Below are 23,824 nucleotides of genomic sequence, written 5' to 3' on the forward strand. Positions count from 1 at the left end.
GGGCATGCTGAGTCCATGGGGGGGGGGGGGCGCTGAGGCTGTCCCATCCGCTCCCTTTGTTCCCCCCACTCTTCTTCCACCCCACTCTGCATGCTGGGTCACCTCACGACCGCCTTCTCACTCCTGTTGATGCGTTTCAGACTTGTCCCCAATCCCCCGAGCCTTCCGTCACCACTTTGATCAGCTGCTCCGGCACCTCTGTTGCCCCACACACCAGGTCAGCACTGCCCGGCCTGGCCTTGGAGGAGCCCTCTGCTACTGAGCCTTGCTCCTGACAGCTGGCCTGGGCGGCCCGTGCCCTCAGTGGACCCAGGCACACCTGCCACTCCCCTGGTGGTGGTGCCCTAGCACCGTCACCTCTCTGCTCAGTGCAGTCCTTGCTTCTCCCTTCCTCCCTGCAGCCCCTGCTGGGGCAATGCATCACTACATGGCGGCGTGCTAATGTCACGGGGGACACTGAAAACCTTCCTGCCCAGGCTGCACCCCAAACAAATTCAGTCAATCCCCAGAGAGGAATCCAGGCATGAGTCACTTTTTTTTAATTGTCCAGGTGATTTCACTGTGCAGCCATGGCAGAGAACCAGAGTGAATTAGCCTTTAACTGTTCCTTAATTGCTTCACCCTGCTCAGCTTTTGCCTCCAGAGTTTGTTTCAGCTTCCAGGACAGAGTCACAACACAGGCGGGTCCTCTCAGCCCCTGGTAGCACCCAGCCAAGGCCCTCAGTAGCAGCTCGATTGTTGGAACCTTGAACGGCCTTCTCCTTAACCTCCTCCCCCGGCCGCTGCTCAGCATCTGTTCCTCTCCTCTCCCCCGGCTCTCCTGGCTTCCTTGTGCCTCCTGTTCACAGCCAGCCCCCACCCTCCAGCAGATCTCCCTGTCCTGGGCCTTCTTTCCTTCTTCCCATTGGCGAACCACGTAGAAAACCTGCTAAACTCGTATGTAGCATGCACACAAGAATATCTGTGGAGCACTTTCCTATTAACAAAAGTCAGAGGGAATGATTTGAAAACTAATTACTCAACAACAGGGGATTGATTCAATAGATCATGGATTGCAATACAACAGAAGATTATGTCACCATCAGGATATTTATGAAGCATTTTTAGAGTCATGGCATATGATGTTAGGAGAAAGAAGCAGAATGCAGTTCTCCATATAGTGTGAACCTAGACTATCTACTTTCAGAAAAAGAGCCTGGAGGGTAATACACCGAAACACTAATAGTGGTTGTCTCAGTGAGGTAAGGTTATACTTGGCTTTCTTTTGTTACAATTTTGTTTTTCCTAAAACTATTGTACATTGAGCATGCACTACTTTTGCAATCAGAGAAAAAGTGATTCAAAAAGTTAATTGGGGAGCTATTACTATCGGATGATGACTTGGGGCATCAAATGAAGTGTATAATGGGGAATTTTGATTTCGGACAGCATGGAGCTGGTGGAGGCAAGTCCTGGGGTGTGACCAGGAGAGGAATCTTTTAGAAAATAAGAATCTCTTAAAGGAAAGGCCCCTGAGAGGGTCAGGCCAGTGAGCTGGCTCTCAAGAGGCCCACCTAATTGTGGGGTCTTGGCCCATGCCCAAGGTGTGCCGAGCCAGCTGGAAGGCTCCATTTGGGAGCCTCTCACTGGCCTTGGGTGCTGATGGGCTCCCCTGTGGCCTCAGAGCACCGCTGATACTTTTCTTTGTTCTGTCTCTGCAGATAGTTAACCTTTGGTTATATTTACCTTGCTCTGATAAGATGAGTTCATTAAATAATTACTCATTCACCAGGTGCTAGCATAAAGTCACTTAATATAATCCTGGGTATAATGTAATGGTTTGTCCTGACCGGTGATTATACTTGGTTTTGCATCTTCCACTGAAGGATGTCGCCCGCAGACAACACCTGCCTATTTATTAATAGAGCAAAGCTGACCATCACACAGCCAGACCACTTATTATAACCATCAGTAAAAGAGCTCTCCCCAAAATAAGGAGAAAAAAAAACCACACATAGTTTTTAGCTTTTCTGTCCCGAGCTGGCATATTTGCAGTTAGAGCACTTACGGTGCTTTCAGCTGCAAATAAAGGATACCTGATTAAAATTGGCTGCAGTAACAGAGGGTTATTAATTTTACATAGCAAGAAGTCTGGGCACTAGAGGATCCCAGAGTTGGTGGGTGGCTCATCAGGGTTGTCAGTCATCCACGGTCTTTCTATTCTTCTCCTCTGCCATCCTCAAGATCTCCTCATGGCCGTAAGATGACTGCCACAAGGGGCACCTGGGTGGCTTAGTCGGTTAAGTGGCCGACTCTTGGTTTTGGCTCAGGTCTTGATCTCAGGGTCCTGGGATCGAGCCCCACGTCAAGAGCCCCATGTCGGGCTCCACACTCAGGGGGGAGTCTGCTTGTGGATTCTCTCTCTCCCTCTGTGCCTACCCCCACCTTATGCATGCTCTCTGTCTCTCTTACAAACATACAAATAAATAAATAAATAAATAAATAAATCTTAAAAAAAACAAAAAAAGATGGCTGCCACAGCTCCAGGCATCCTATCCAGCACAACAGCATCCCAAGCAAGAAAGAAGAAAGGGCAGCCACACAAACAGCCTTCTCCTCATTTCCTCTCAACAGAGAGGAAATCTCTGTCCCAGAGACTGTCAATAGACTTCCCTTTTTTCCTCAGTGACTGAATTTGGGCTATGTGGCCGCCTCTAGACCAATTACAGGCAGAGAGGAGCAGGATGGCTATCATTGGCTTAGACAAACATGGTTCCTGAAACAAAACTGGGTCTCCATTAACAGGAGAATGGGAAATAGTTTGGGAAGGAGGTGCCAGGCATGGCCTATGAAACATGATCTACTTGTCAGCAAAAGTTGGCCTCGCCCCAGCGTCAGCCCCTTTCTACCAGCCATTCCTTTGTGCATCCCATGCACACATCTACGCTGATTTGTAAACCCCCAGAACTAGATAGAATGAGGTAAACCCTTGACCTAATCGTTTGTTGAAGGGGATAGAAAAGTAAAGGCAAAGGCCTTCCTCCCGGACACAGGCAGGTGCGGTTGTGATCTGGCTGAAGGATTCTGTGTTCATCTGAGACCTCCATCATGGAGATGGAGGCCCCCTGAGGGCACAGTGCTTTCTGCTGCGCTCACCGGCGTAGCCTGGATATCCAGCCCCATGTGTAGCACAGAGTGGTTGCTCAATCATAATGGAGTGAATGAATGAGCAGATTGATGACCGAAGATCGTGTCTCCATTGAGTGATGCCTCTCGAAGCAGAATGGCGCCGGGCTCTGGGAGTTATCTGGAGAAGCAGAAGCTTGCTCTCCACCTCCAGGGTGTCTAACGCTAGGGTGATGGCCGGAGGAGGAGGCTGCCCTCTCTTCTCTTTCGGAATCAATGATCAGCATTCACTTGCCCATGGGTATTGCATCTTGTAAGAACTGCTTTTCGTGGTGGGACAACAAGAATGTTTTATCTAGCAAAATGAGCTTGCGTGTGTGGAGGAACAAGGATTCCTCCTTTACCCCTCTTTCTGTAGCTTTTAAAGACCTACCACATTTATTGGATGACCAGAGGATGGAAATCGCCTTCATCAATGATGACATGTAATCCAGATATAAAGAATGAGTATTAAGGAAAAAGTGCTTGTGACCTGTTCTAAGAACTTTTCCTCACTCCTATTATTGCTCTTAAAACTCTGTTTTACTTTTGTTTTAGACCTAGAAGGTTTTGACTCTGTGGTATCATCTACTGAGAAACTTAGTCACCCAACCACAAGCAGACCAAAAGCCACGGGGAGGCGGCCTCCGTCCCAGTCCCTCACCTCCGTAAGTGTCTCTTCGCTTCTTCTACTGCTGGAAAGCAGGTCAGCTTAGAGACTCCAGCCAAGGACTCTCTCACAAGTGGCTGATATGAGGACAAGCCAGGAGAGGGAGGTCGTGAGATACACTGCTGACCAAGAGTGATTTGAGAGTCTTCTGGAATCAAGCAGTATTTCTTTCGCTGTTTTCTTTGCACATCTGCCAATGAGGTGGGCACTGCCTAGTCCCACTTTCCTTCTTCTCCTTCCAGACTGATCCTTATTTGAACCTGAGATGAAATTGGTAAGAAAAAAAAAAGTCATGTTTTATGGTGGGAGAGGAAAGCAAGGCTCGTTTGGTCTACAAACAAGACTTTGCTAAAGAATGATCCACCACTATACAGGTGCTTGACAGTGGCCAAGCTTCTCTTGAAGCCCCATTATTGGCACCCCTCCACGGAACCACACACACACCTTTAGGAGATCGTTTGTAGACATACGAGGCACCTGGTCATGTAGGAGAGACCGGTCAGAATGGTCCAGATAACCTACAGAAGAAGTTTGTTGTTTGGGTCATGTTGAATAACTTCTTTCCTCACCGGAAACCTGTAACACATTTGTTGTACCAAATTTCAACAGTGAAATGCATAAAGAAGAAAGTAAGTTACCTGTAATCCTGCTTTCCAGAGCTAAGAACCGTTAACTACTTGCTGTATATCTGTAGCTTTTATTTAAAATTCCATTTGTATGTATAACATTATTTTGTCCAAATGGGGTACGTAGTACATGCTTCCCCCCCTTGTATTGTGCACCTTTCTCCCCAATCATTGCCCATTCTTCCATGATGTCACATTTAATGGCTGCCTAGTGTTCCAGCCTGTGAATATATGAGAGTTTATCTAGTCAGTGCACTAGTATTGGGCACTTATGTTGCTTTCAATTCTTCATTATAAACACTGGAGTGAATGTCATTGAAGAAAAAATCTTGATGCATCCACAAGCTATGTCTCTCTCTCTCTCTCTCTGTCCATCTCTATATATCACAATGTCTTGTCCTTGCTGGGAATGCAGGTCTAAGTCTTTATGATCTTCATTCACCCAGATGCACCAAGGAATTAACCTTTTGCAGGTTTTCCAGAACACTTTCTACTTTCGCCTCATCACTGGTCCCACCGCAGAGGTCCTCATTTAGAAGAAAAAGAATGCCACTTCCTTTGAACCTCTTCTCTCATATCTGTTGAGTTTGGGGGTGTGGTTTGAATCATGCTGTTTTTCCTCTCTGTATGAAACAACCCTAACTATGTGTTGATACCTTTTTGGAGAAAGACTTGTTTGTAAGTGGCTTACTTTTTCACTCTTTATATAGAGTCCCAAGTTACTACCATCTTTCCTCTCCCCACACCCTCCCCAACATGCCTCACACACACAACCTATTTAATTGCCTCTTAGTATCTCTAAGTGTTTGATCCTGTCTCCCACATCTTCTCTGTAAATCCTTCTTCCGTTTTGTTTTTCCTCCAAATTCTTCCCAACTTTGCGAGGTCTAGAGGGCCTTGAAGCATCCAGGATTAAATACAGAGAAAGTCAATTTACCATCCCCCACCCCACCCTTGGTTCATACATCCCATGCCTGGGGGTTCGTGTATATCTGGGGAACCAGGTAAAAGCACCTCATCTTCTCTCACTTTTAGCCTACACCTTTGTTCATTCGCTCGTTCAACTAATATTTATAGACATTTATGGCATGTGGACTCAGCGCTGAGCCAGGTACCAAGGCTGAGACTAGGAGTGAGACATACATGGTCCCTGCCCTCAGGAAGCTTATGGTGCCGTGACTCAAAGTTTGGCATTTTATGTAGAACAATTTCATTTGTAGCCTTAAAATCACAGGATACATTTGTACTGTAAAGAAGTAGAATTACTCCCTTCCCTTTCTTCCCATCCATCCCCACGTGGATGCACACTTCGAATTCGTATTGGCTCTTCTTCCACTTAGCACCTGTACAAAATGGGATCGTGGATATGGACATATTCCTACCAGGCCACTGGAAGGAATGACTGGGGAAATGCACCGGTCAGGATTACCCAGCCTGGGGCCTCTCACCCTAGTCTGAGCTTATTTATGTTTATTGAATTCAAAGGGCAAGCTTTGATTGACAACTCATGAATTGTAGGTTACACAGGAGGAAGCTGGCTTGTTGAATAAAATCTCAAAGTGAAGGGATACAGGCACTGCAAGGTGGTTAAGCAGTTAAGCTTAGATTAATAAGAAAGCTTAGTTGGGGGTGTTATTCTAGGTAATTAGATTTTCAGATAAAACAAAGATTAACAAATAAGACCTTTTAATTTTAAAACTTTGCTTACAAATCCCTAGATATATTAGTTTTCTGCCTTAGAAAATAGAGTAAACAGAAGAAAATAAACATGGTGTGATGTAGGCTTGAGTTTTCTATCATGACACCAAGGATGATTCTAGACAGGACGATTTTCCCACCACCGGGGTAGATGGCATAGAGGTGCAGCTAAATACGAGCTCACCCAAAGAGATCTCTGGAAGATTCTTTGTTTAAAAAAGATCCCTTGCCACGGGAACTCTTATTTTCATTTGTTTCATCCTAAAATAGTGAAATTTCAGCACAATAATCATTTACGTCCAAGTGAACTCCAGTGAGGTGGTTCACATTCAGCCAGCTTTTTTTTCTTCATAGTGAGACAGAAAGGGTAGGAATATTATCCCCATATTTTACCAAAAGATGCTGCCATTCTGTAAATATACCTTAGCAAAAATAGGATCCACAACAGATGTTGATTGTCGGTGGCAAGGAGGGTGGAGATTTAGCAGGAGGTGAGCTGGCCCTCCGGCAGGCAGGGCTGTGCTCTGGGGCTGCAAAAATACTGCTCACTGGCCTACAGGCCTGTGACCTCGTGCCCCCTGGAACGACTTCCTCTCAGGCAAGCTCTTGCAGGCACTTCACTGTGCCTCACATTTCGTGGTCCTAGAAAAGGATCCAGAGGGAGTGGAGGAAAGGCAGGTTGGAGGCAGCCTCCTCTTGCCCTGTGTGTCCCTCCCCACTGGACTCTCAGCCTTGTGAGAGCAGGGACCGTGTCCAGCATGTCACCAAAGTTCAGCCCCGAGCTCAGTGCTTCATACACAGTAGCAACTGTGTATGGAAAGAAGGGAGGCTCCGAAGGAGGGAGGGAGTAGGAAAGGCTGGGTGGCGCAGGCCCACACAGGTGAAATGACTGACAGGCATCAGTGCCAAGATCCCATGGAAAGATCCCTGCTGTAGGAGATCTTACTTCTTACTCCCAGTTCTGCCACTCTCTCCAGCGCACAGATAATAGCACCCTTTCTGCCTCTCGAGGTTATAATGAGGAGACAAACAAAATAGAAGTGTCGAGCACTTTAAAAAGCATACAGCATTATGTTAACAAAAGCTATGTCAGCTAAGGTGTAATTCTGACAAAAGCATTTTCTTTTGGCTTTATCCAGTCTTCCCTTTCAAGCCCTGATATCTTTGACTCCCCAAGTCCCGAAGAAGATAAAGAGGAACACGTTTCGCTTGCACACAGAGGAGTGGAAGCATCAAAGAAAACTTCAAAGACTGTTACCATATCCCAAGTGAGTGACCAGCCAAGGCAAGGGTGTCCAGACAGCACGGACCCCTGCCTTTCCATGTGTGCTCTGACGATGAGTTCTAAACCAAACAAGGATCAGCAGATGGCCTAGTCCGTTCGGGCTGCTATAACAGAGAGTCATAGATGGGGTGGCTTAGAGACAACAGAGATTTATTCCTCACGTTTCTGGAGGCTGGAAGTCCGAGATCAGAGTGCCAGCGTGGTCAGGTTCTGGTGAGGGTTCTCCTCAGGGTCACAGACCGCCAACTTCTCCTTGTGTCCTCACGTGGTAGAAAGAGGGAGGTGGAGCTCTCCAAGGTCTCGTTTCTAAGGGCACTAATTCCATTCATGAGGGCTGCACCCTTATGACCCAATCGCCTCCCAAAGGCCCCAACTCCTAATACCCATCACAATGGGGGGTTAGGATGTCCATGTATGAATTGGGGGAGGGGACACAAACACTCAGTCCAGTGCACCAGACAATGCAGATGTGTGTCACTCTTTAGTAGCAGTTATGACTTCAGTCATCAAAATCCCCGAGGCGTGTTCCAAAGTCCCTGAAACTGGACAGAATCTCTGAGATACAAGTTTAGTTGTTGATTTCCCATATTTCCTCTTGTGGTTTGGTCTCCTCTTCTTACCAGCAGCCACGCATAAACATACACCCTCACACGCCACCACCACTGGCACCGTCACCACCACCGCCACCAAAGCAGCTTGAAGAGCCTAGGGTGTGGAGAAAGAACGCACTACGTACATCAGATGCTGTGTACTCTGCCCACACATCTTGGCTTTTGTGTTCAAAACTGATGATGTCACAGATGATGTTTTGGCAGCACACGACTTTGAATAACTAATGGGGGTCCCTTAAAGAAAAGCCGATTTGGATTCATTTATTCCGATCAATTTAGAGTCTAAAAACATTTTCGTTTCATTGCATGCCCAGGGAATGGTGTAGCTATTTTAAGTTACTGGCTTGTGAGAAACAAAGAAGATAGTGGGTAGCAATTGTGTGTGGCTTCTGAAGGATACCCTGTACTAGTCCTGTTCATTCTCTGAATGTATTTTCTGGTGCTAAGAGAACCCAGTCAATTGGAATTATTTTCTCTACACAGTAGCAACTGCTTTCTAACAGCAGAAAATTGCAGTCCTTTTTTTAAGGCACTTGAACCAGGAATTAACACAAAGAAATCACAGGGTATGTAGGATTTCCCTTCTCGCACATTTAAAAATTTACACATACGTCTAGATTTTCTTAAAAACCCGGTCTAGTAAACAAAACTGTGATCCCATAAAACACATCAGTGGTAGTTATTCACAAAACTGAGGCATTCTCCCTTTATGAAAGGGTTTCATTTGCAGAAATTGGATTTAGCCCCGCTCTTTCTGCTGACCGTAGGTATACCCACAGCTGCGTTCCCTCTGCCGTCCCCGGGTGTCTCTGTAGTGACATCTACTGGTGGGCAGTGGCTCTTCAGGTTCCAGATTCTCACAGTTCTGTCCCATTCGCCGATTTCCTTCCTGGGAGTTGTCATGTTGTTTATTGCTTCTCTAAGTTCCGCCTCAGCCACTTGGGTCGGGGTATACGGTGGCCAATACTGTGTGAGGGCTCGCAGAAGTCCTTGTCAGCTGCGGCGGGCTGCGAGAGAGAGGTACGGAGCAAATGCTGAAAGAAGCGCTGATGCAAGAGTTGCCTATAAGTCAGGCTGTGAGGACGTTGGTAGGTTGGAAGAGGCACGAGAGGATGCAGAGTGGGAAGTGGGGAAAAGTAGGAACCCCGGAATCGGAAAGAAGCGAAGAAAATAATGACAGGAGAGCGTGAATCATGGCGCTCAGGCAGCCACCATCGCGATACGGGGCTCCAGGGTCCAGCCGGCCTGGGAGGGAATTGAAGCCCAGTCCTGCCAGCTATGAGCTGTGGGACTTAGGGAATTTCTCGACCGTGTCCCTAAGCCTCAGTTTCCTGCTCTGTCAAAAGCGGATGCCAGCCGATCCCCGTTTCAGTCATCTAGCCGACGTCGGGCACGTGAGCAGTGCTCCATAAATGTCGGTCCCTCTCCCCTCTTACTACAACTCCTACAGCAATCAGCACAGGATGGCGGATCGCTGTCCCTGGCAGCAGAAAGCGCTTTTCCTCAATGGTAACTTGGCAGAGAAAAGGCGGGCAGAGAGGCTGGGAATGATGGCCCATCTGCTTCTGGCTCACTCTGCCCAGTCTCTCCCTCTCGCACAGCCGGAATCCTCACTCTCCCTCCTCACCATGCCAGCCAGCCCCTTCTTGGCTCTTGCCCTGGGCACCTGCTGCTGGACGAGCCCCAGCTGTGTTGCCAAGCTTCACCAGCAACCTCAACTTCCCCGTCACTCAGCCCCTCGCCTCCCAGCATCCTCTCTGCTGCTTGCCCTCCTCCTCCCCTGGGAGGCCCCATGCCCCTCTTCCCTCTCACCCGTGACTGTCCCACTTCCTGTGCCCTCTCAGCCTCCTCCTGGGGCAGAACACTCCTCCCTCAGGCCTCCCCCGCCTTTCTCCTCCGTCTCCAGCCTGGCCCTGCATTGGTCTTTCCCTTAGGATATCTATCATCCAGCTCAGTGTCTCCCCCATCTTTGAAAGCAAACAGAACCCTTGCATGATTCTGTCTCCCCCTGAGGCTTCTCCATGAATGCTTTCTCTTTCTCCCATCCGCCATCTTCAGCCAGGTTTCTGGAAAGAGAGTTCTAAACTTGCAGGCCACGCCCCTCCCCTCCTGTTCAGGTGCTGACCTGCCATGATCAGGCCTCAGTCTCCCTTGTTGCACCAAATGCCCCAAGCCCTGTTTTCCTCTCAGTGCCCTTGAGCCACTTATCCAACACTTTTTCCTTCTGGAAACCCCTCAGGGGACTTCCATAACCCATGCCCCTCTTCTGTTCTTGCTTCATCCCCTCGCTCAGCGCTCTGTCCCAGTCCCCAATGTCTCTCCTTTCTCTTCCCACCTCTCCAATTCAGCGAGTCCCCGCGTCCCATCGCTGGGCCTCTTCTCCCCTGATTGTGTGTTATTCACCCCCATGGCGCCACTTCTTCAGGTGATTTCTCTGACCCAGCTCACTTTTTCATTCCTTGGCTCCGCCCCCTGGACATGTCCCCTTGGCTATCCCTCGGCCCCTGAAACTCAGTGTGTCAAAAGTGAAACTGTTTTCTGGGCCTTTGGACTGTTCCTCCTGCCATGAAAGGTACAAGCTCCGTGCCTGCTTTCTCCCTCCCCACCCATGGCCCTGCAGCTGTACTTCCTCCTCACGCCCTGCAGCCTGTCCAGAACCACGTCCTCCTCTGGGGGCTGCTCCCTGAGCCCAGGCACTGTGTCTCTCGGTCGGAAGAGACTGCTTTTCGCTGCATGTCTCAGAGCTGTCTTTGCTCTATTCCCTTGGCCAGTCTGTCAAGCCTCCACCATTCCTAGCTTTCGTTGTATGAGAATCTCCCAGCAATTCCCTTGACCTCCGGGCCTGCCCACCTTTAGGCCCTTCTGCAGCGAGAGTCATCAGTAGCTTTGTGCAGGATGTTTTTACCCCTTCCCACAAGCCCGCTCTGCCTCCCCGTGCTGTCCTAGCTGCTGAGTGACCGCTTGCCGTGAATGTGCCTCATGCCTGTGCTGAGCCCATTCCCTCCCCCCAGAGCCTTTCTCTCCAATCACCTTTTCTCTTCTGGCCGCCTCCTGATCCTCCTCCTCCAGGATGGGGCTGTCAGCAGCTCACCGACGCCTTCCCTATGGGCTGGTTGGTCCCTTTCGTGTTCTTCCGTGGCTCTCTGTGCTGACCTCCCTGTGTGCAGACTCCCCCCACATCTGCAGTGTGTCGGCTGGTCTGTCTGCACCTCACTGTGTTCTGAGCTCTTGGGAGCTAGGAAAATGTTTTGCTCACTTCAGAGTTTGCAGAGCCTCGCAAGCAGGTGGGCCTCCAGACTTGTACATTAAACCAGTTGGGAACTACCTGTCCAGGTGGGCGGTCAAATTTAAAACATGGGTGCCTGTGCCAAGTAGGCCCTCGGGGGCTTGTGGGTGAAGGGGTGAGTGACGAGTGAGTTTCCAGAGGTGGGTACGGGGATGTAGGTGGGGGACTCGACTGAACACGAAACCCCGGCCTGAATCCTCTCTGCCTTCCCTCGCCGCAGGTGTCCGACAACAAAGCATCCCTGCCGCCCAAGCCAGGGACCATGGCTGCAGGTGGTGGTGGCGGGCCAGCCCCTCTGGCCTCGGCAACATCCTCCCCCCTGTCATCCTCTTTGGGAACAGCCGGACACAGAGCCAACTCCCCGTCTCTGTTTGGCTCGGAAGGAAAACCAAAGATGGAGCCTGCGGCCAGCAGCCAGGCGGCCGTGGAAGAGCTAAGGACGCAGGTCCGTGAGCTGAGGGGCATCATCGAGACCATGAAGGACCAGCAGAAGTGAGTGTCTGGGGCCCCTTCTTTGTCCACCTCCCAAGTTGCTCTCCGCGGGGCCAGGGTCTCCCACCGGCCCGAGTGGGTGGCCCCGCTTCCCCAGCGCGGGGACGGCAGGGGGGAGGCGGGTTTGAACCCGAGCAGCTTCATGTCACTCGGCTCCTTGCGTAAGCCAGATCTGCGGCGTACAGGGAGGGCACGGGCCGGCCGCGGGGCCTACGGCAGGGCCACTCACCAGGACTGACGCGCTCGGCAGGCTGCTAAAAGAAAGATCTTTAAATCCCCATAAAATATAGGCTGCGCACGTACCCCTTCCGAATAAGCCCACCAGCCGGCTTTTCCTCCAGCACCAGAGAAATTGCACTTTCTTCAGTTAGCTGTCTGATGAAGTAATTGGCTTGCATTTCGGGGCTGGAATGGATGACAGAGATGTAGGGAATCTGTAAACCCAAGACTTACACTCAGCAAGACGTTCTCCCCATGAGCCTCGGGGTTCTCTCCGTGCGAGCCTACACGTGCTCTCTGTACCCCTGGTCCTCAAGGAGCACTTAGATGAGGAGAAAGACCTGTAAGCAAAAATAAATAGCACACGTAAATATTACCAGGATACTGTATGTGGTCACAAAAACAGTAAAAGGGATAGAAGTCGGGAAGTTCTCATCTGAGTAAACTGAGGCTAAGAGTTTAGGGATAGGGATCAATTAGCTCTTTCTTGGAGGAATTAGGAGGTGTTTCCTGAATAGGATTTTGAAAAACAATCTAGAATCACCAAGAGCAGGCATGCCTGCCTCTCACAGCCGTCCGGTCCAGGGCCACTGGGTCCCTAAAATCTCCAGCCCTAGCTCTAAGTGTCCCTTCCCTCTCAGCCTTCAGCAGAAGTCCCTACCGACTCCTCTCCTCCCCACGCATGCTGCCCCTCACCTCCGTGCTCCTGCACTGGCTCTTCTCCAGCAATCCCCCCATCTTCTTTCCTCCTCGCGGGCTTAGGCCCGTTTTTACCAGTTCAAGACTTAGTGACTTTCTTTGCCCTGGCTTCCCCAACTAACTCCTCCGACGAGCCGCACTCAAGGCTCTGCCTGCCGCGGTCTTCCTGGAACTGTGCTATCTGCTTAGGACCTCAGCTACTGCTCACTGACGTAGAGGTGCATGGTGTGGGCTCGAGTAAATACAGTAATGATTCACAACCTGTTAGTGTCCGAGAACCCCGTGTGTTGGCAGCAGGTCCGGGACACTGACCCACATACAGGCACCGTCACGGGGCTCATCTGAAGTGAGCGAGCGAATGTAATGTAACTTATACCTTAGTATAGTGTCTCTGCAGTCCTTGTTCTTTGATTTTCCAATCCAGTTTGTAAAAATGTACACATAAAATGGAGCGTCTGCAACCCTAAAATGCAATACAGTTCCCTGACCAGAGTGGCGATGGTTGCAGTGTCCTAAGTAGAGAGTCCTGAGTTCGCAAGATAATCAACTTCATTCCAGCTCATTATTTAATGTTGTAAAGAGCATTAGACTGCGTGTCCTATCTCATGTCTGCTTTCTCTGTGACATGATTACCATATAGTTAGTTCAGATATTTTGACTCCAAGATTTCAGGTGTTACTCTTTGTAAGAGTTTGTGAGAACCTGTGAAGACATACCAGTAACCTTTTATTAATTTAAAACTCTGTGAAAGTAAAACATTTATGTGGTGACAAAAATGTCTGCAGTGAAAATTATTATGTAAATACGTTTAAAGACCAGTGATTATATAACGAAGGGCCAGCAAGAAGGAAAGCAACAGAATGTGGGCCTGGATAACTGGAGTCTAGCCATTGGGCAAGTCAGGCCACCTCTAAGGCCTCACCTTCCCCATCTTCTCCTTTTAGGAGAAGCTTAGACTAATGGATCTCAAAGGTCATTCCAGACCTCCTGTTTGATGGCCACGTATTCAGGGAGCCCAGAAATAATAGCGAGCCTTTCTGTCTGCAGTAAATGCCAAGCAATAACAATGCAAAGAAAGAACATAATGTTGTGTCCACGTGTTTGTTGTGAAAGGCTCGGATGGATTTTGTAGTGGTAAGAGGCTTCTTATCTCTTACTGCGGAAGTCCCGGCCTTTGTTTAATTTCTTGGCCATTTGCTTTTCAGACGAGAAATTAAGCAGTTACTGTCGGAATTGGATGAAGAGAAGAAAATCCGGCTTCGGTTGCAGGTGGGTCCCTGGGGGTCCTGCTGCCTCGTGAGGGGCTCGCTCAGGGGTGGGGCCGTCTCAGGGCTTCATTTTGAAAGTAGGTGATGGTTACTTCTCTGCAGATTCAGATGCACTTCCGGTGGCCATTTTCTTAGACCTGTGTAGGCTCACTTCACATCCTCTCCGGCGGTCCAGGAAGTCTTGGGAAAGGGAGGCATGAGTCAGTGTGCCCCCAGTTGGGTTTCTCATTTGGAATTTATCTGAAACGTCTCCCCTGTGAAAAGTTCCCTCCAATTTCCAAAGGCCACATTATAGTAAGTGCCAGAGGGCATGGTGCTGGGGGGCCCCATTGCCAGCTGGCTTCTGTCATTGGAACTCCAAGGACCACAGCTGTCCACACTCAGCACTCGCTTTTCAGCTCTTTACTTCTCACCAAGGGCCATGTCAGTTCTGCCAGGGCATCAGAGCCTTGCCCCCCACCATCCCCGGAGCCAACTCAACTGTTACCAAATGGCAGAGAATGTGCAGGAATTGCAAAAGGCTGAAGGCAGACTTTGAGCTTTCATCCAGCTGGTGTCCTTGGTGGTGCCTGGGACCCATGCTGCTTACAGAAAGGATAGGTAACCGCCTCTCATCACTTTGGGGGTGCCGGTAGACACCCCCTTGGGCCCGACCAGAGCTGCCTTCCAACACTGCTAGGTGGTCCAGAACATCGGGACAGCCAGCTCTGCCCCCTGGCCAGGACACTGGAATTCTTGCTCCTTCCGACAAATTTTGGTTACTGGTAGCCTGAGAAGGCACACACCGGCCATTTCCTGGTGTCTCGCATCTGCGTGCCCGTTCTTTAGGTTTCTGTCACTTCCGGCCTCGTTGTCCGCTCGTCGTTCAGGCGTCACTTCATCCATTCCGCCTTGAAAAGTGTGAAGTTGATGATTTTCTTTCATTCGACCAAGTTGATTATCTTTCAGCTTCTCTCAAACCAGCGAATTCATTATGATTTTGTTCGGCTCTTGTTTTTCCTTTATAGATGGAAGTTAATGACATAAAGAAAACTCTTCAATCAAAATAAATACTTGATAAATGAAATGTCACATTATTCATCCTGAGTCCAAGACTCAAGTTTTCCGCCCCAGCCAAAATAACCTTGTGCCAAAAGATTAAAGGTTTGCCTCCATGTGTCCCTGTTTGAAAGATTAGCACAGAAGTCTTGATAGCACAACACAAATTCCATCCAAGAGGAGACTCTTCCCCATGGTATAATCCTTGGCATGGCACTGGTTGTGACTTAGAGCAAATTGTGCTAAAGGCTTTTTTACTATGAGATCTCATGCGAAACGAAAACTCAGGCAGTTTAGTCCATAGTGGTACTATTTTGATGATATTTTCCATTAATAAAATGTAATTTCAGATTATTCGTTTACAAGCTTTATAATTTTATGATTTTTTAAATCGTGTTTTGTCACAGGTTCTCCCAGTGTCTGTATTACACATAGTCCAGAGTGAGTGTCCCATTCTTTTGCTTCAGGCAGAAAGCTGCCTCGCTTTGTGTCCCCTCTAGGATTCTATTACATATGCAATTTTAGGTCCTTCCTGTCCCTTTCTCTGCCAGCCAACCCTGCCACCCTAAGATAAATTTTAGCTTATATATGATGGTATATTTACAAAAAAGAGAAAGAGAAAACCTGGTATTTGCAATGATCTGTGCCTTCTTTTTACCACCCTCTTGATTGGAGCTTTTGTGATGCAGCTACCATGATTCAAAAACAAAAAAAAACCAAAAAAACAAAAAACAAAACAAAACAAAAAAACCTTTTTTTTTTAAGCCACTTCTCAAGGTCCACTAGAGGCCACTGTCTTCAAAGCTTCTCTCACCTAGCCAAAGGTCCCAAGAGGAGACAGCTGTGAAGTTGGGGCGCTCTGTGGTACCCGCTGTGACGTTTAAGTTCTCCTAGTTGTAGGTTGTTCATGGAACTAGAAATGTCACCCCTGCTTGATTTTTCATCAGCCAAGTTAAACCCCTGCTTCCTGTCCTTTGCACCTTTTGCGTGAACAGAATATGCATTATGAACGCAAAAATAAATAAACGTAAAATGCAATGAAAACAAGGGGGGGAAGTTGTGTTATTTCCTGCACTGGGTTGTCCGTGTGTGCTGTTGTTTAAACTGTACTCCCACAATGTCATTTGCCTTGTTCTCTTGTAACCCCTTCCTCAGGTCCAAGAGAATGGGGGGGGCTCTTGTTGAAGTGCAGCTATTGGATCTTTCTTGCATTTATGGAATTGCTTTTTTCCGTCCCAAGGAAACTGGTGTTTGCCTTTCCGCTCTATCTCTGTAGCAAATGAACAGCTCAGCCTTACACTATGTAACTGTTTCCTCATCCTTAGCTGAAAATAAGGGGGCATACTGTATTGCAAGATTGTTTGGGGGTTGGGGGATGGGGGGTGGTCCCTTCAGGGCCCCTGAAGATGTCTTATGTGTTTCTCAAAAGCTGCTTTGTCTATTTCCTGAGTTTTAGAGTGAAAGTACTAAATATTAATGGATTTGCACAACCACAAAGAATGAGAATTGATAACACGGAAGGAGTAACGCAAAAAAGAAATCACCACGCAGTATTGATTATCCCAAGTGTTACCAAAAAAATGTTTCTTTCTTCCTCTCTCCCTTCCCCACCTTCCTCTTGCCGACAAGCTCATCCTTGCTGTTTGAGGCTGCTACTTCCTCCCAAGTACTGTACTTACAGAGCCCGGACATCCTGGTCTTCCAGGATGGGGGGCACGATTACGGAAAGGGAGTACGTAAAGAAAGAAACCTCCCATCCTGCCTTCCCATGTCTGGACATGTTGCCTTTTCAGCAGCCTTGCTCACAGTGTGCTTGGGGCCGGGAGCACCAAGTTTCCAAGGGCAGCATAAAACATTCCCGAACCCCTTGACTCTTCTAAGCATTTCTACGTTAAAGCCTTGAGAGATTTCCCACCGCCTAGTATAAGAATGAGGATTGAATTCTTTGATGTTTGGATTTCTCATTTACTCATCGTGAAAATCCCTAACGATATAGTTTTATACGATGTGTATACAGAGTAGGATTGTTAATAATTCAGTTGAGAGGTTGAACACCCTTGTGGGGGCACTAGCCACCTGGAATGGAGAGGGCTGTCATCTTCCCCTTGTAGAAGCCACGGGCTTTCTTTGTATAAGGAGAGGGAGAAGTGATTCTAGAAGGAGGAGCTGGCATATCTAGCTTCATTACTGCCCCTTGGGCTAACAGCAAGAGGATTCTGCATTATGGACCTGACGAGCCACTGCCCCAACAGCCACCATCTTTACTCTTTACAAAATGGACCCGTCAAGAATATTGAAAAGCTTGGAAGGATCACTTTTGAAAAAATTCTTTTGCATTCAGCATGGACTCGACCAGCATCTATGGAGATTATTTTTTTGCTTCATTTTCTAAAATTGTATTTAGAAAAGTCTTAAGTATTGTGCTTTGTAAAGAAGATGATTAAAATGAAATTTTGTGAAAATATTTTTGTTCAAAGTTGTCATGGTCCAAGAGGAAATGATTTCTTGGAATTCAAACCATTTTTCTCCATTTTACACAACTTGATTACTCTCATAGAAATGTCTTTGGAAGACATGGAATATAGTACCCCTCACCCCAATTATCTTTCGCAAGTGAACAGAAACAACCCATTAAAATCCATGGCTGTGAATTCCATTTTTACGTTGTTTGATTTTACATTCATATTTCGGCAGAAAATTCTAGTTAGGTCTACGTTGTTTTTTAGTGTAAAAATCATTAAATTGTCATTATTCGAATAATTGTGTAAAGTCACTTTTATTCATCCACAGCCCTTCTAGACAGCATACTCAAGTACATGATTTGTTTTCTCCCATAAAGACAGCCTGTATCTATCATCACATGTGTGCCTTTGGTTACTAATGGCAGAGGTTTATTTCCTTTCATAACCAGCTCCTTGATGGGAAAACCACAGGGTGTGTAATTTATTGCTCACAGTTGCCACAGTCTGTATTAAAAATAATCCCCGGATCCCACAAAGGCCTTTGTTATCCTAACCTGAGGTCACCAGGGTCCCTTTTCTGTATTAGATTAGGTTTTAGTTCTCTAGCTATTTTCACACAAATTAATGTCAAGATGTTTTAGTGCCAAGAGAGCTTGGTGAAAAGCTTTTCTTTTTGGTTGAATACAAATGAGAAACGTAACAAAGCAACACGTGCGCGCGTGCTAGGTGTTTGGCATGGCTGACTGCGGTGTCCAACCAAGCAAAGGCTTGGTGCTTATGATCCAAGCCTGGGGAAGAAGATGACATTCCCAAAATTCGGTCTAATGAGGGAACACAATGGCCAAGGCAGAGAAATTCTTTCCTGGCCGGAAATAAGTGTTTGTCAGCAGTGCAAGGACAGAGAGGGGGTCATGTCTCTTAAGGTGATAAACAGTTGCTGTCATTCCTAGTTCTGTCCCTAGGGTCACTGAGGCTCGATTCGCAACACATGGAGCAGAAGGCAGCCCCTAAAGCCAACAAGAATCCGTGAAGTAGATGGAGGTCCCAGAAAGGTGGTTTTATTTCATGTATTTTTAATCGATCCCAAATTGAGGTGGCTGTGGGGGGCGGGCAGCCTTTCCTATAAATGACATTGTGTGGTCAATATGTTTGTGAATTCAGAGTTGATGGTAAAATAGGCTATTCCTTTTTTCTTGTTAGAGCAATAGGTGATAAAATATTTCTTTAAAAAAAAGATTTTATTTGAGAGAGAGAGAGTGAGCCCGATTGGGGGGAAGGGCAGAGGGAGAGGGAAAGCAGGCTCCCCACTGAGCAGGGAGACTGACGTGGGGCTCAACCCCAGGATCTGAGTTAAAGGCAGACGCTTAACCGACTGAGCCATGCAGGCGCCCCTTGGTGATAAAATATTTCAATCTAACAGTAGAACAAGGTCACCTGGTAGGCTGTAGCTAGAATTTTCTGAGGAAAAAATAGAAAAAGGAAAAAAAATGAAAAAAGAGGAGAGTTGAATTCCTGGGAACCCAGCTCCACGGGGCAGTTCTCTTCAAATGGCAGCCGGTTTAATTAAACGAGGCAGATACAGCACTGTCATTTAAGTGGTGAATGCTTCCCAGCCCTCTCCCCCCATAAACTGTTACTAGTTCTCCAGGAAACTAAGATTTGTGGTCAAGCTTTGAGCTCTTTGATGGGAAAGTGCCCTGGAAATGCAAAACTTCATTGTAGTTTCTATTAACTAAAAAAGAGTTTAGCACAGTTTACAAACCAACTTTAAAAATAAGCAAGCCGGTAAGGCCATCCTGAAGCCAAACAGAAAAACCAGGAACAAGTCAATAACAGTTCCATGGTTATTCCCCAAAAGTAAAACAGATGTCTTCAGATTCTCTTCAAGCTTCATGATTCTTTCTTAGTCTGAATCCCAATCTGAGTGAACCAAGCACTTGGCTGGGGCGAGCTGAACAGGTATCAAGTCCTTACGGTGTGCTGGCCCTCGGATAGGTNAGCGTAGCCCCTGTCCTCAGGCAGCTCGAACTGAGGGAAGTAGGCAGATAAGCAGGCAGGCCTTCCACAGTATGAGAACATGACCACAGAGACAAGTCCAGGGACTTTGGAACTGCAGAGGAGAGGTGCCCAGTGGAGTTTGAGAGTGCGGAGGATAGAGGAAGAAGGGTATTTTTGCTTAAATCCAATTTTTTTATTTTTTATAGATTTATGTATTTATTTTAGAAAGAGAGAGAGAGCACAAGCAGGAGGAGCAGAGGAAAAGGGAGAGAATCTCAAGCAGACTCCATGCTGAGCATGGAGCCCAATGTGGGGCTCAATTTTATGACCCTGAGATCATGACCTGAGCTGAAACCAGGAGTTGGAGGCTTAACCAACTGTACCATCCAGGCACTCCTAAATCCAATTTTTTTAAAGATTTTATTTATTTATTTGACAGAGATAGAGACAGCCAGCGAGAGAGGGAACACAAGCAGGGGGAGTGGGACAGGAAGAAGCAGGCTCATAGCGGAGGAGCCTGATGTGGGGCTCGATCCCATAACGCCGGGATCACGCCCTGAGCCGAAGGCAGACGCTTAACCGCTGTGCCACCCAGGCGCCCCATAAATCCAATTTTTTTATGTTATAAAGCTGAGATGAACATCTTTGGGCGTATAGCTATATCTACATTTCTGATTTATCCTTAAGATAATTCCTAGAAGTGGAGTGTGAATATGAATTGCTGAAGATTTTAACAAGAATAATTTTTGCACAAGCAACAAAATCAAAAAATGAATAAGTGGGACTATATCAAACTAAAAATTTCTGTACAGTGAAAGAAACAATCAGGGGAGTGAAATGACAACCTATGGAATAGGAGAACAGTATTTGCAAACCACATGTCTGATAAGGGGTTAATATCAAAAACAAAGAATTCATGCAACTCAATAGCAAAAAAACAAATAACCCAGCTTGAAAATAGGCAAAAGACCTGAATAGACATTTCTCCAAAGACAATATACAAAAGGCCAACAGGTACATGAAAAGATGCTCAACATCAGTAGTTATTAGGGAAATACAAATCAGAACCACAATGAGATATCTCCTCACACCTCTTAGAATGGCCGTCATCAAAAAGACGAGATAAATGCTGGTGAGAATGTGGAGAAAAGGGAACCCTTATACACTGTTGGTGGAATTATAAATTGGTACAGTCACTATGGAAAACAGTATGGAAGATCCTCAAAAGATTAAAAACAGAACTACCATATGATCCAGCAATTCCACTTCTGGGAATATATCCAAAGATAATGAAAACACCAACTCAAGAAGGTATCTGTACCCCCATGTTCATAACAGCATTATTTATAATAGCCAAGTCACTGAAACGACCTAAGTGTCCACTGATGGATGAATGGATAAAGAAGTTGTGGTGTATATAGACACAATGGAACATTATTCAGCCATACAGATGAGGAGTTCCCACCATTTGTAATAATACGGATGTTCCTCGAAAGCATTACGCTATGTGAAAGAAGTCAGATAGATAAAGGCAAGTACTGTACGATCTCACTGTTATTTGGAATCCAAAAACCAAAAACCAAACCAAACTCATAGAAAAGGAGATCAGATTTGTGGTTACCAGAGGTGGGGAGGGGGATTTGGAGGAAGGTGGTCAAAAGGTATAAACTTCCAATTATAAGGTAAATAAGTACTAGGGATATATAGCTAACACTGCTGTACAGTATATAGAGAGTAAATCCTAAGAGTTCTCACCCCAGGGAGAAATTTTTTCCTTTTATTCTTCTTTCTTTCTATTCTATCTATATGAGAAGAAGGATGTTAGCTGAACCCATTATGGTAATCATTTCACAATATATATAAATCAAATCATCATGCTGTAGGTCTTAAACTTACACAGTGATATATGTCAATTATATCTCAATAAAACTGGAAAAATATTCAGCCATATGGACAAATCCCTGGAAAGGAAAACAATATAATGAAAATATTTGTTTCATTAAGGTGGTGAAATTGTGAGCTACAAAATGGTTTTCTTTTAATATTGCTATTATTCAAAAATTAAGATAATTATAAAAATTTTTTAAAGAATAACTCTAGCCTGATTATAAACACAGTTGAATTTTTTTTAAAGATTTTATTTATTTATTTGACAGAGAGAGAGAGACAGCCAGCGAGAGAGGGAACACAAGCAGGGGGAGTGGGAGAGGAAGAAGCAGACTCACAGCGGAGGAGTCTGATGTGGGGCTCGATCCCATAACGCCGGGATCATGCCCTGAGCCAAAGGCAGACGCTTAACAACTGTGCCACCCAGGCGCCCCTAGACACAGTTGAATTAACATTAGTATACAAAAGTGACTAACCACCCACCTGCCCCTAAAGTTGTATTTGCCTAAACCTCTATGGGTGTCAGGCTTGGATCTCTTCCTTCTGGCTAGTCGCTGCTCAAAGGCCACCTAATCAGAGAGGCTGCCCCTAACCCACTAAACAAAAGAGCAACTTTAGCCTCAATCCTCCCCCAGACCCCATACATTGATACCCCGCTTAACACACACACACACACACACACACACACACACACACACATCTGTTCTCCGGCTCCCCTCCCTAGAATGAAACCGCCATAAAGGAAGTGACTTCATTTTCTTCACTGCTGTATCCCCAGTACCTAAAACAGACCCAGGGGCATAGTAAGCATTTGATATGCATTTGTTGACTGAATACATGAATTGGTCATTGTGACTGATGCCAGGTGGAATTTATTCTATACATTTGAGCAGTCCAGTTTTGCCTTTACCAAAATTTTATGTGCAAGGGCGCCTGGGTGGCTCAGCTGGTTAAGTATCTGCCTTAGGCTCAGGTCGTGATCCCGGGGTCCTGGAATGGAGCCCCACGTCAGGTTCCCTGCTCGGTGGGGAGTCTGCTTCTCCCTCTCCCTCTGCCGCTCCTCCTGCTTGTGCTCTCGCTCTGTCTGTCAAATAAATAAAATCTTTTAAAAAAAGAAAGAAAACTCTGTGCAATACTATAGCATCAGGGAGGATTCATGACATAAAACAGTTACGAAGAAAGCCGCCAGAGGCACTTTACTTTATGTGAGGCTCAGCCAACACCCAGAAGTGAAAGAGCGCTCACACTGCCATGGATCTTAAAACAAGTTCACATGTTCTGCACACTGTTATCTCTAAGGCTGTCATCTACTACTAGAAAACAATGGCTACCCCTGTTTTAAGACATAAAGCATTCTTTTTTAATTATATTCACTCTGGGGCCCCTGGGTGGCTCAGTCAATTAAGCGTCTGCCTTCATCTCAGGTCATGATCCCGGGGTCCTGGAATCGAGCCCCACATAGGACTGCCTGCTCAGTGGGGAGCCTGCTTCTCCCTCTCCCTCTGCTTCTCTCCCCTGCTTGTGCACTCTCTCTCTCTCTCTCTCAAATAAATAAACAAAATCTTTTTTTAAAAAATTGATTTGCTCTGAAGAAAGAATGAAGTCAAAGGTGAGCATATTCCTGACACTTTGCCTTTGACACTTCTCTGAGGTCACTTGAGAAACTAATTGCTACCCCTCGGGGCTGGCCATCTGCCTTCAAAGTGATGAATAAGGAGGACATGCTGGTGAGCCCTGGGTCTCCAGGATGTGCCATAGAGTTCTTACAGTGCGATCCCTAGAAGGGCAGTAGTAGCAACACCAACCAGGAACCTGGTAGAAATGAAAATTTGGGGGCCCTGCCCCGGACCTACTGAATCAAACTCTGGAGAGGGACCCAGCAATCTGTGCTTTAACAAGTCCTTCTGGAGGTTCTGATGCACACTCAAGCTTGAGGACCACTGTCATGGCGGGGCGGGGCAGAGGAGATCATCTCATTCTCAATGAGTTGTGTGTAGAATCAGCCATAGTAATCTTCTCCAGAGATCTCTATTAGATTGTGGCTGCATCACAACAAGGCGCACTATCCAGAAACTATGCAATAGTCTATTAGGTTGAACCATATGAAATTGGCATTCTTGTAGGTCAAGTATTATTGAATAGGACTTCCAGTTTCAGCTCAGAGATCAGAGAGCTACAAGATGTTCTTCCCATGCTTACAGTAAGAAAAAATCTAGACAGACCGGAAATTAAAATAGAATGGAGTTTGCAGAGAAAATGGCTATTTCAAAATCTGGAGAGAGAGAGATAGGCACTTTCTGTGAGACATGGAACCTGAACATTTGCTTACCAGGGTCAGAAGCTACCAGATGCCATAGAATTGGATAGGAAGATCAAGGTAGAAAACCGAACAAATTGCTGGAGGCTGAGTGTGGGATAGCTTGAGAGTATGAAGCTCCTAG

At 46.7% G+C, this 23,824-nt stretch overlaps 1 protein-coding gene across 5 annotated transcripts in view; it reads left to right on the plus strand.

The window, feature by feature from the left end:
• Positions 1–16,074, plus strand: part of SH3KBP1 (SH3 domain containing kinase binding protein 1) — a 334,252-nt gene extending 318,178 nt beyond the window's left edge. For 4 of the 5 annotated variants that reach the window (XM_040633668.1, XM_040633661.1, XM_008696428.2 and 1 more), the window contains 5 exons: positions 3,703–3,812; positions 7,278–7,406; positions 11,541–11,812; positions 13,936–13,999; positions 15,006–16,074. In XM_040633668.1, the coding sequence (XP_040489602.1) occupies positions 3,703–3,812; positions 7,278–7,406; positions 11,541–11,812; positions 13,936–13,999; positions 15,006–15,047 (617 nt within the window). In that variant the 3' untranslated portion in view covers positions 15,048–16,074. The remainder of the gene's footprint in view (positions 1–3,702; positions 3,813–7,277; positions 7,407–11,540; positions 11,813–13,935; positions 14,000–15,005) is intronic. The other variant, XM_040633671.1, reaches the window with a different exon arrangement.
• Positions 16,075–23,824: the final 7,750 nt, after the last annotated feature.

This window comes from Ursus maritimus (assembly GCF_017311325.1).
Source record: "Ursus maritimus isolate PB19 chromosome X unlocalized genomic scaffold, ASM1731132v1 scaffold_X1, whole genome shotgun sequence".
Classification (NCBI taxonomy): Eukaryota; Metazoa; Chordata; class Mammalia; order Carnivora; family Ursidae; genus Ursus; species Ursus maritimus.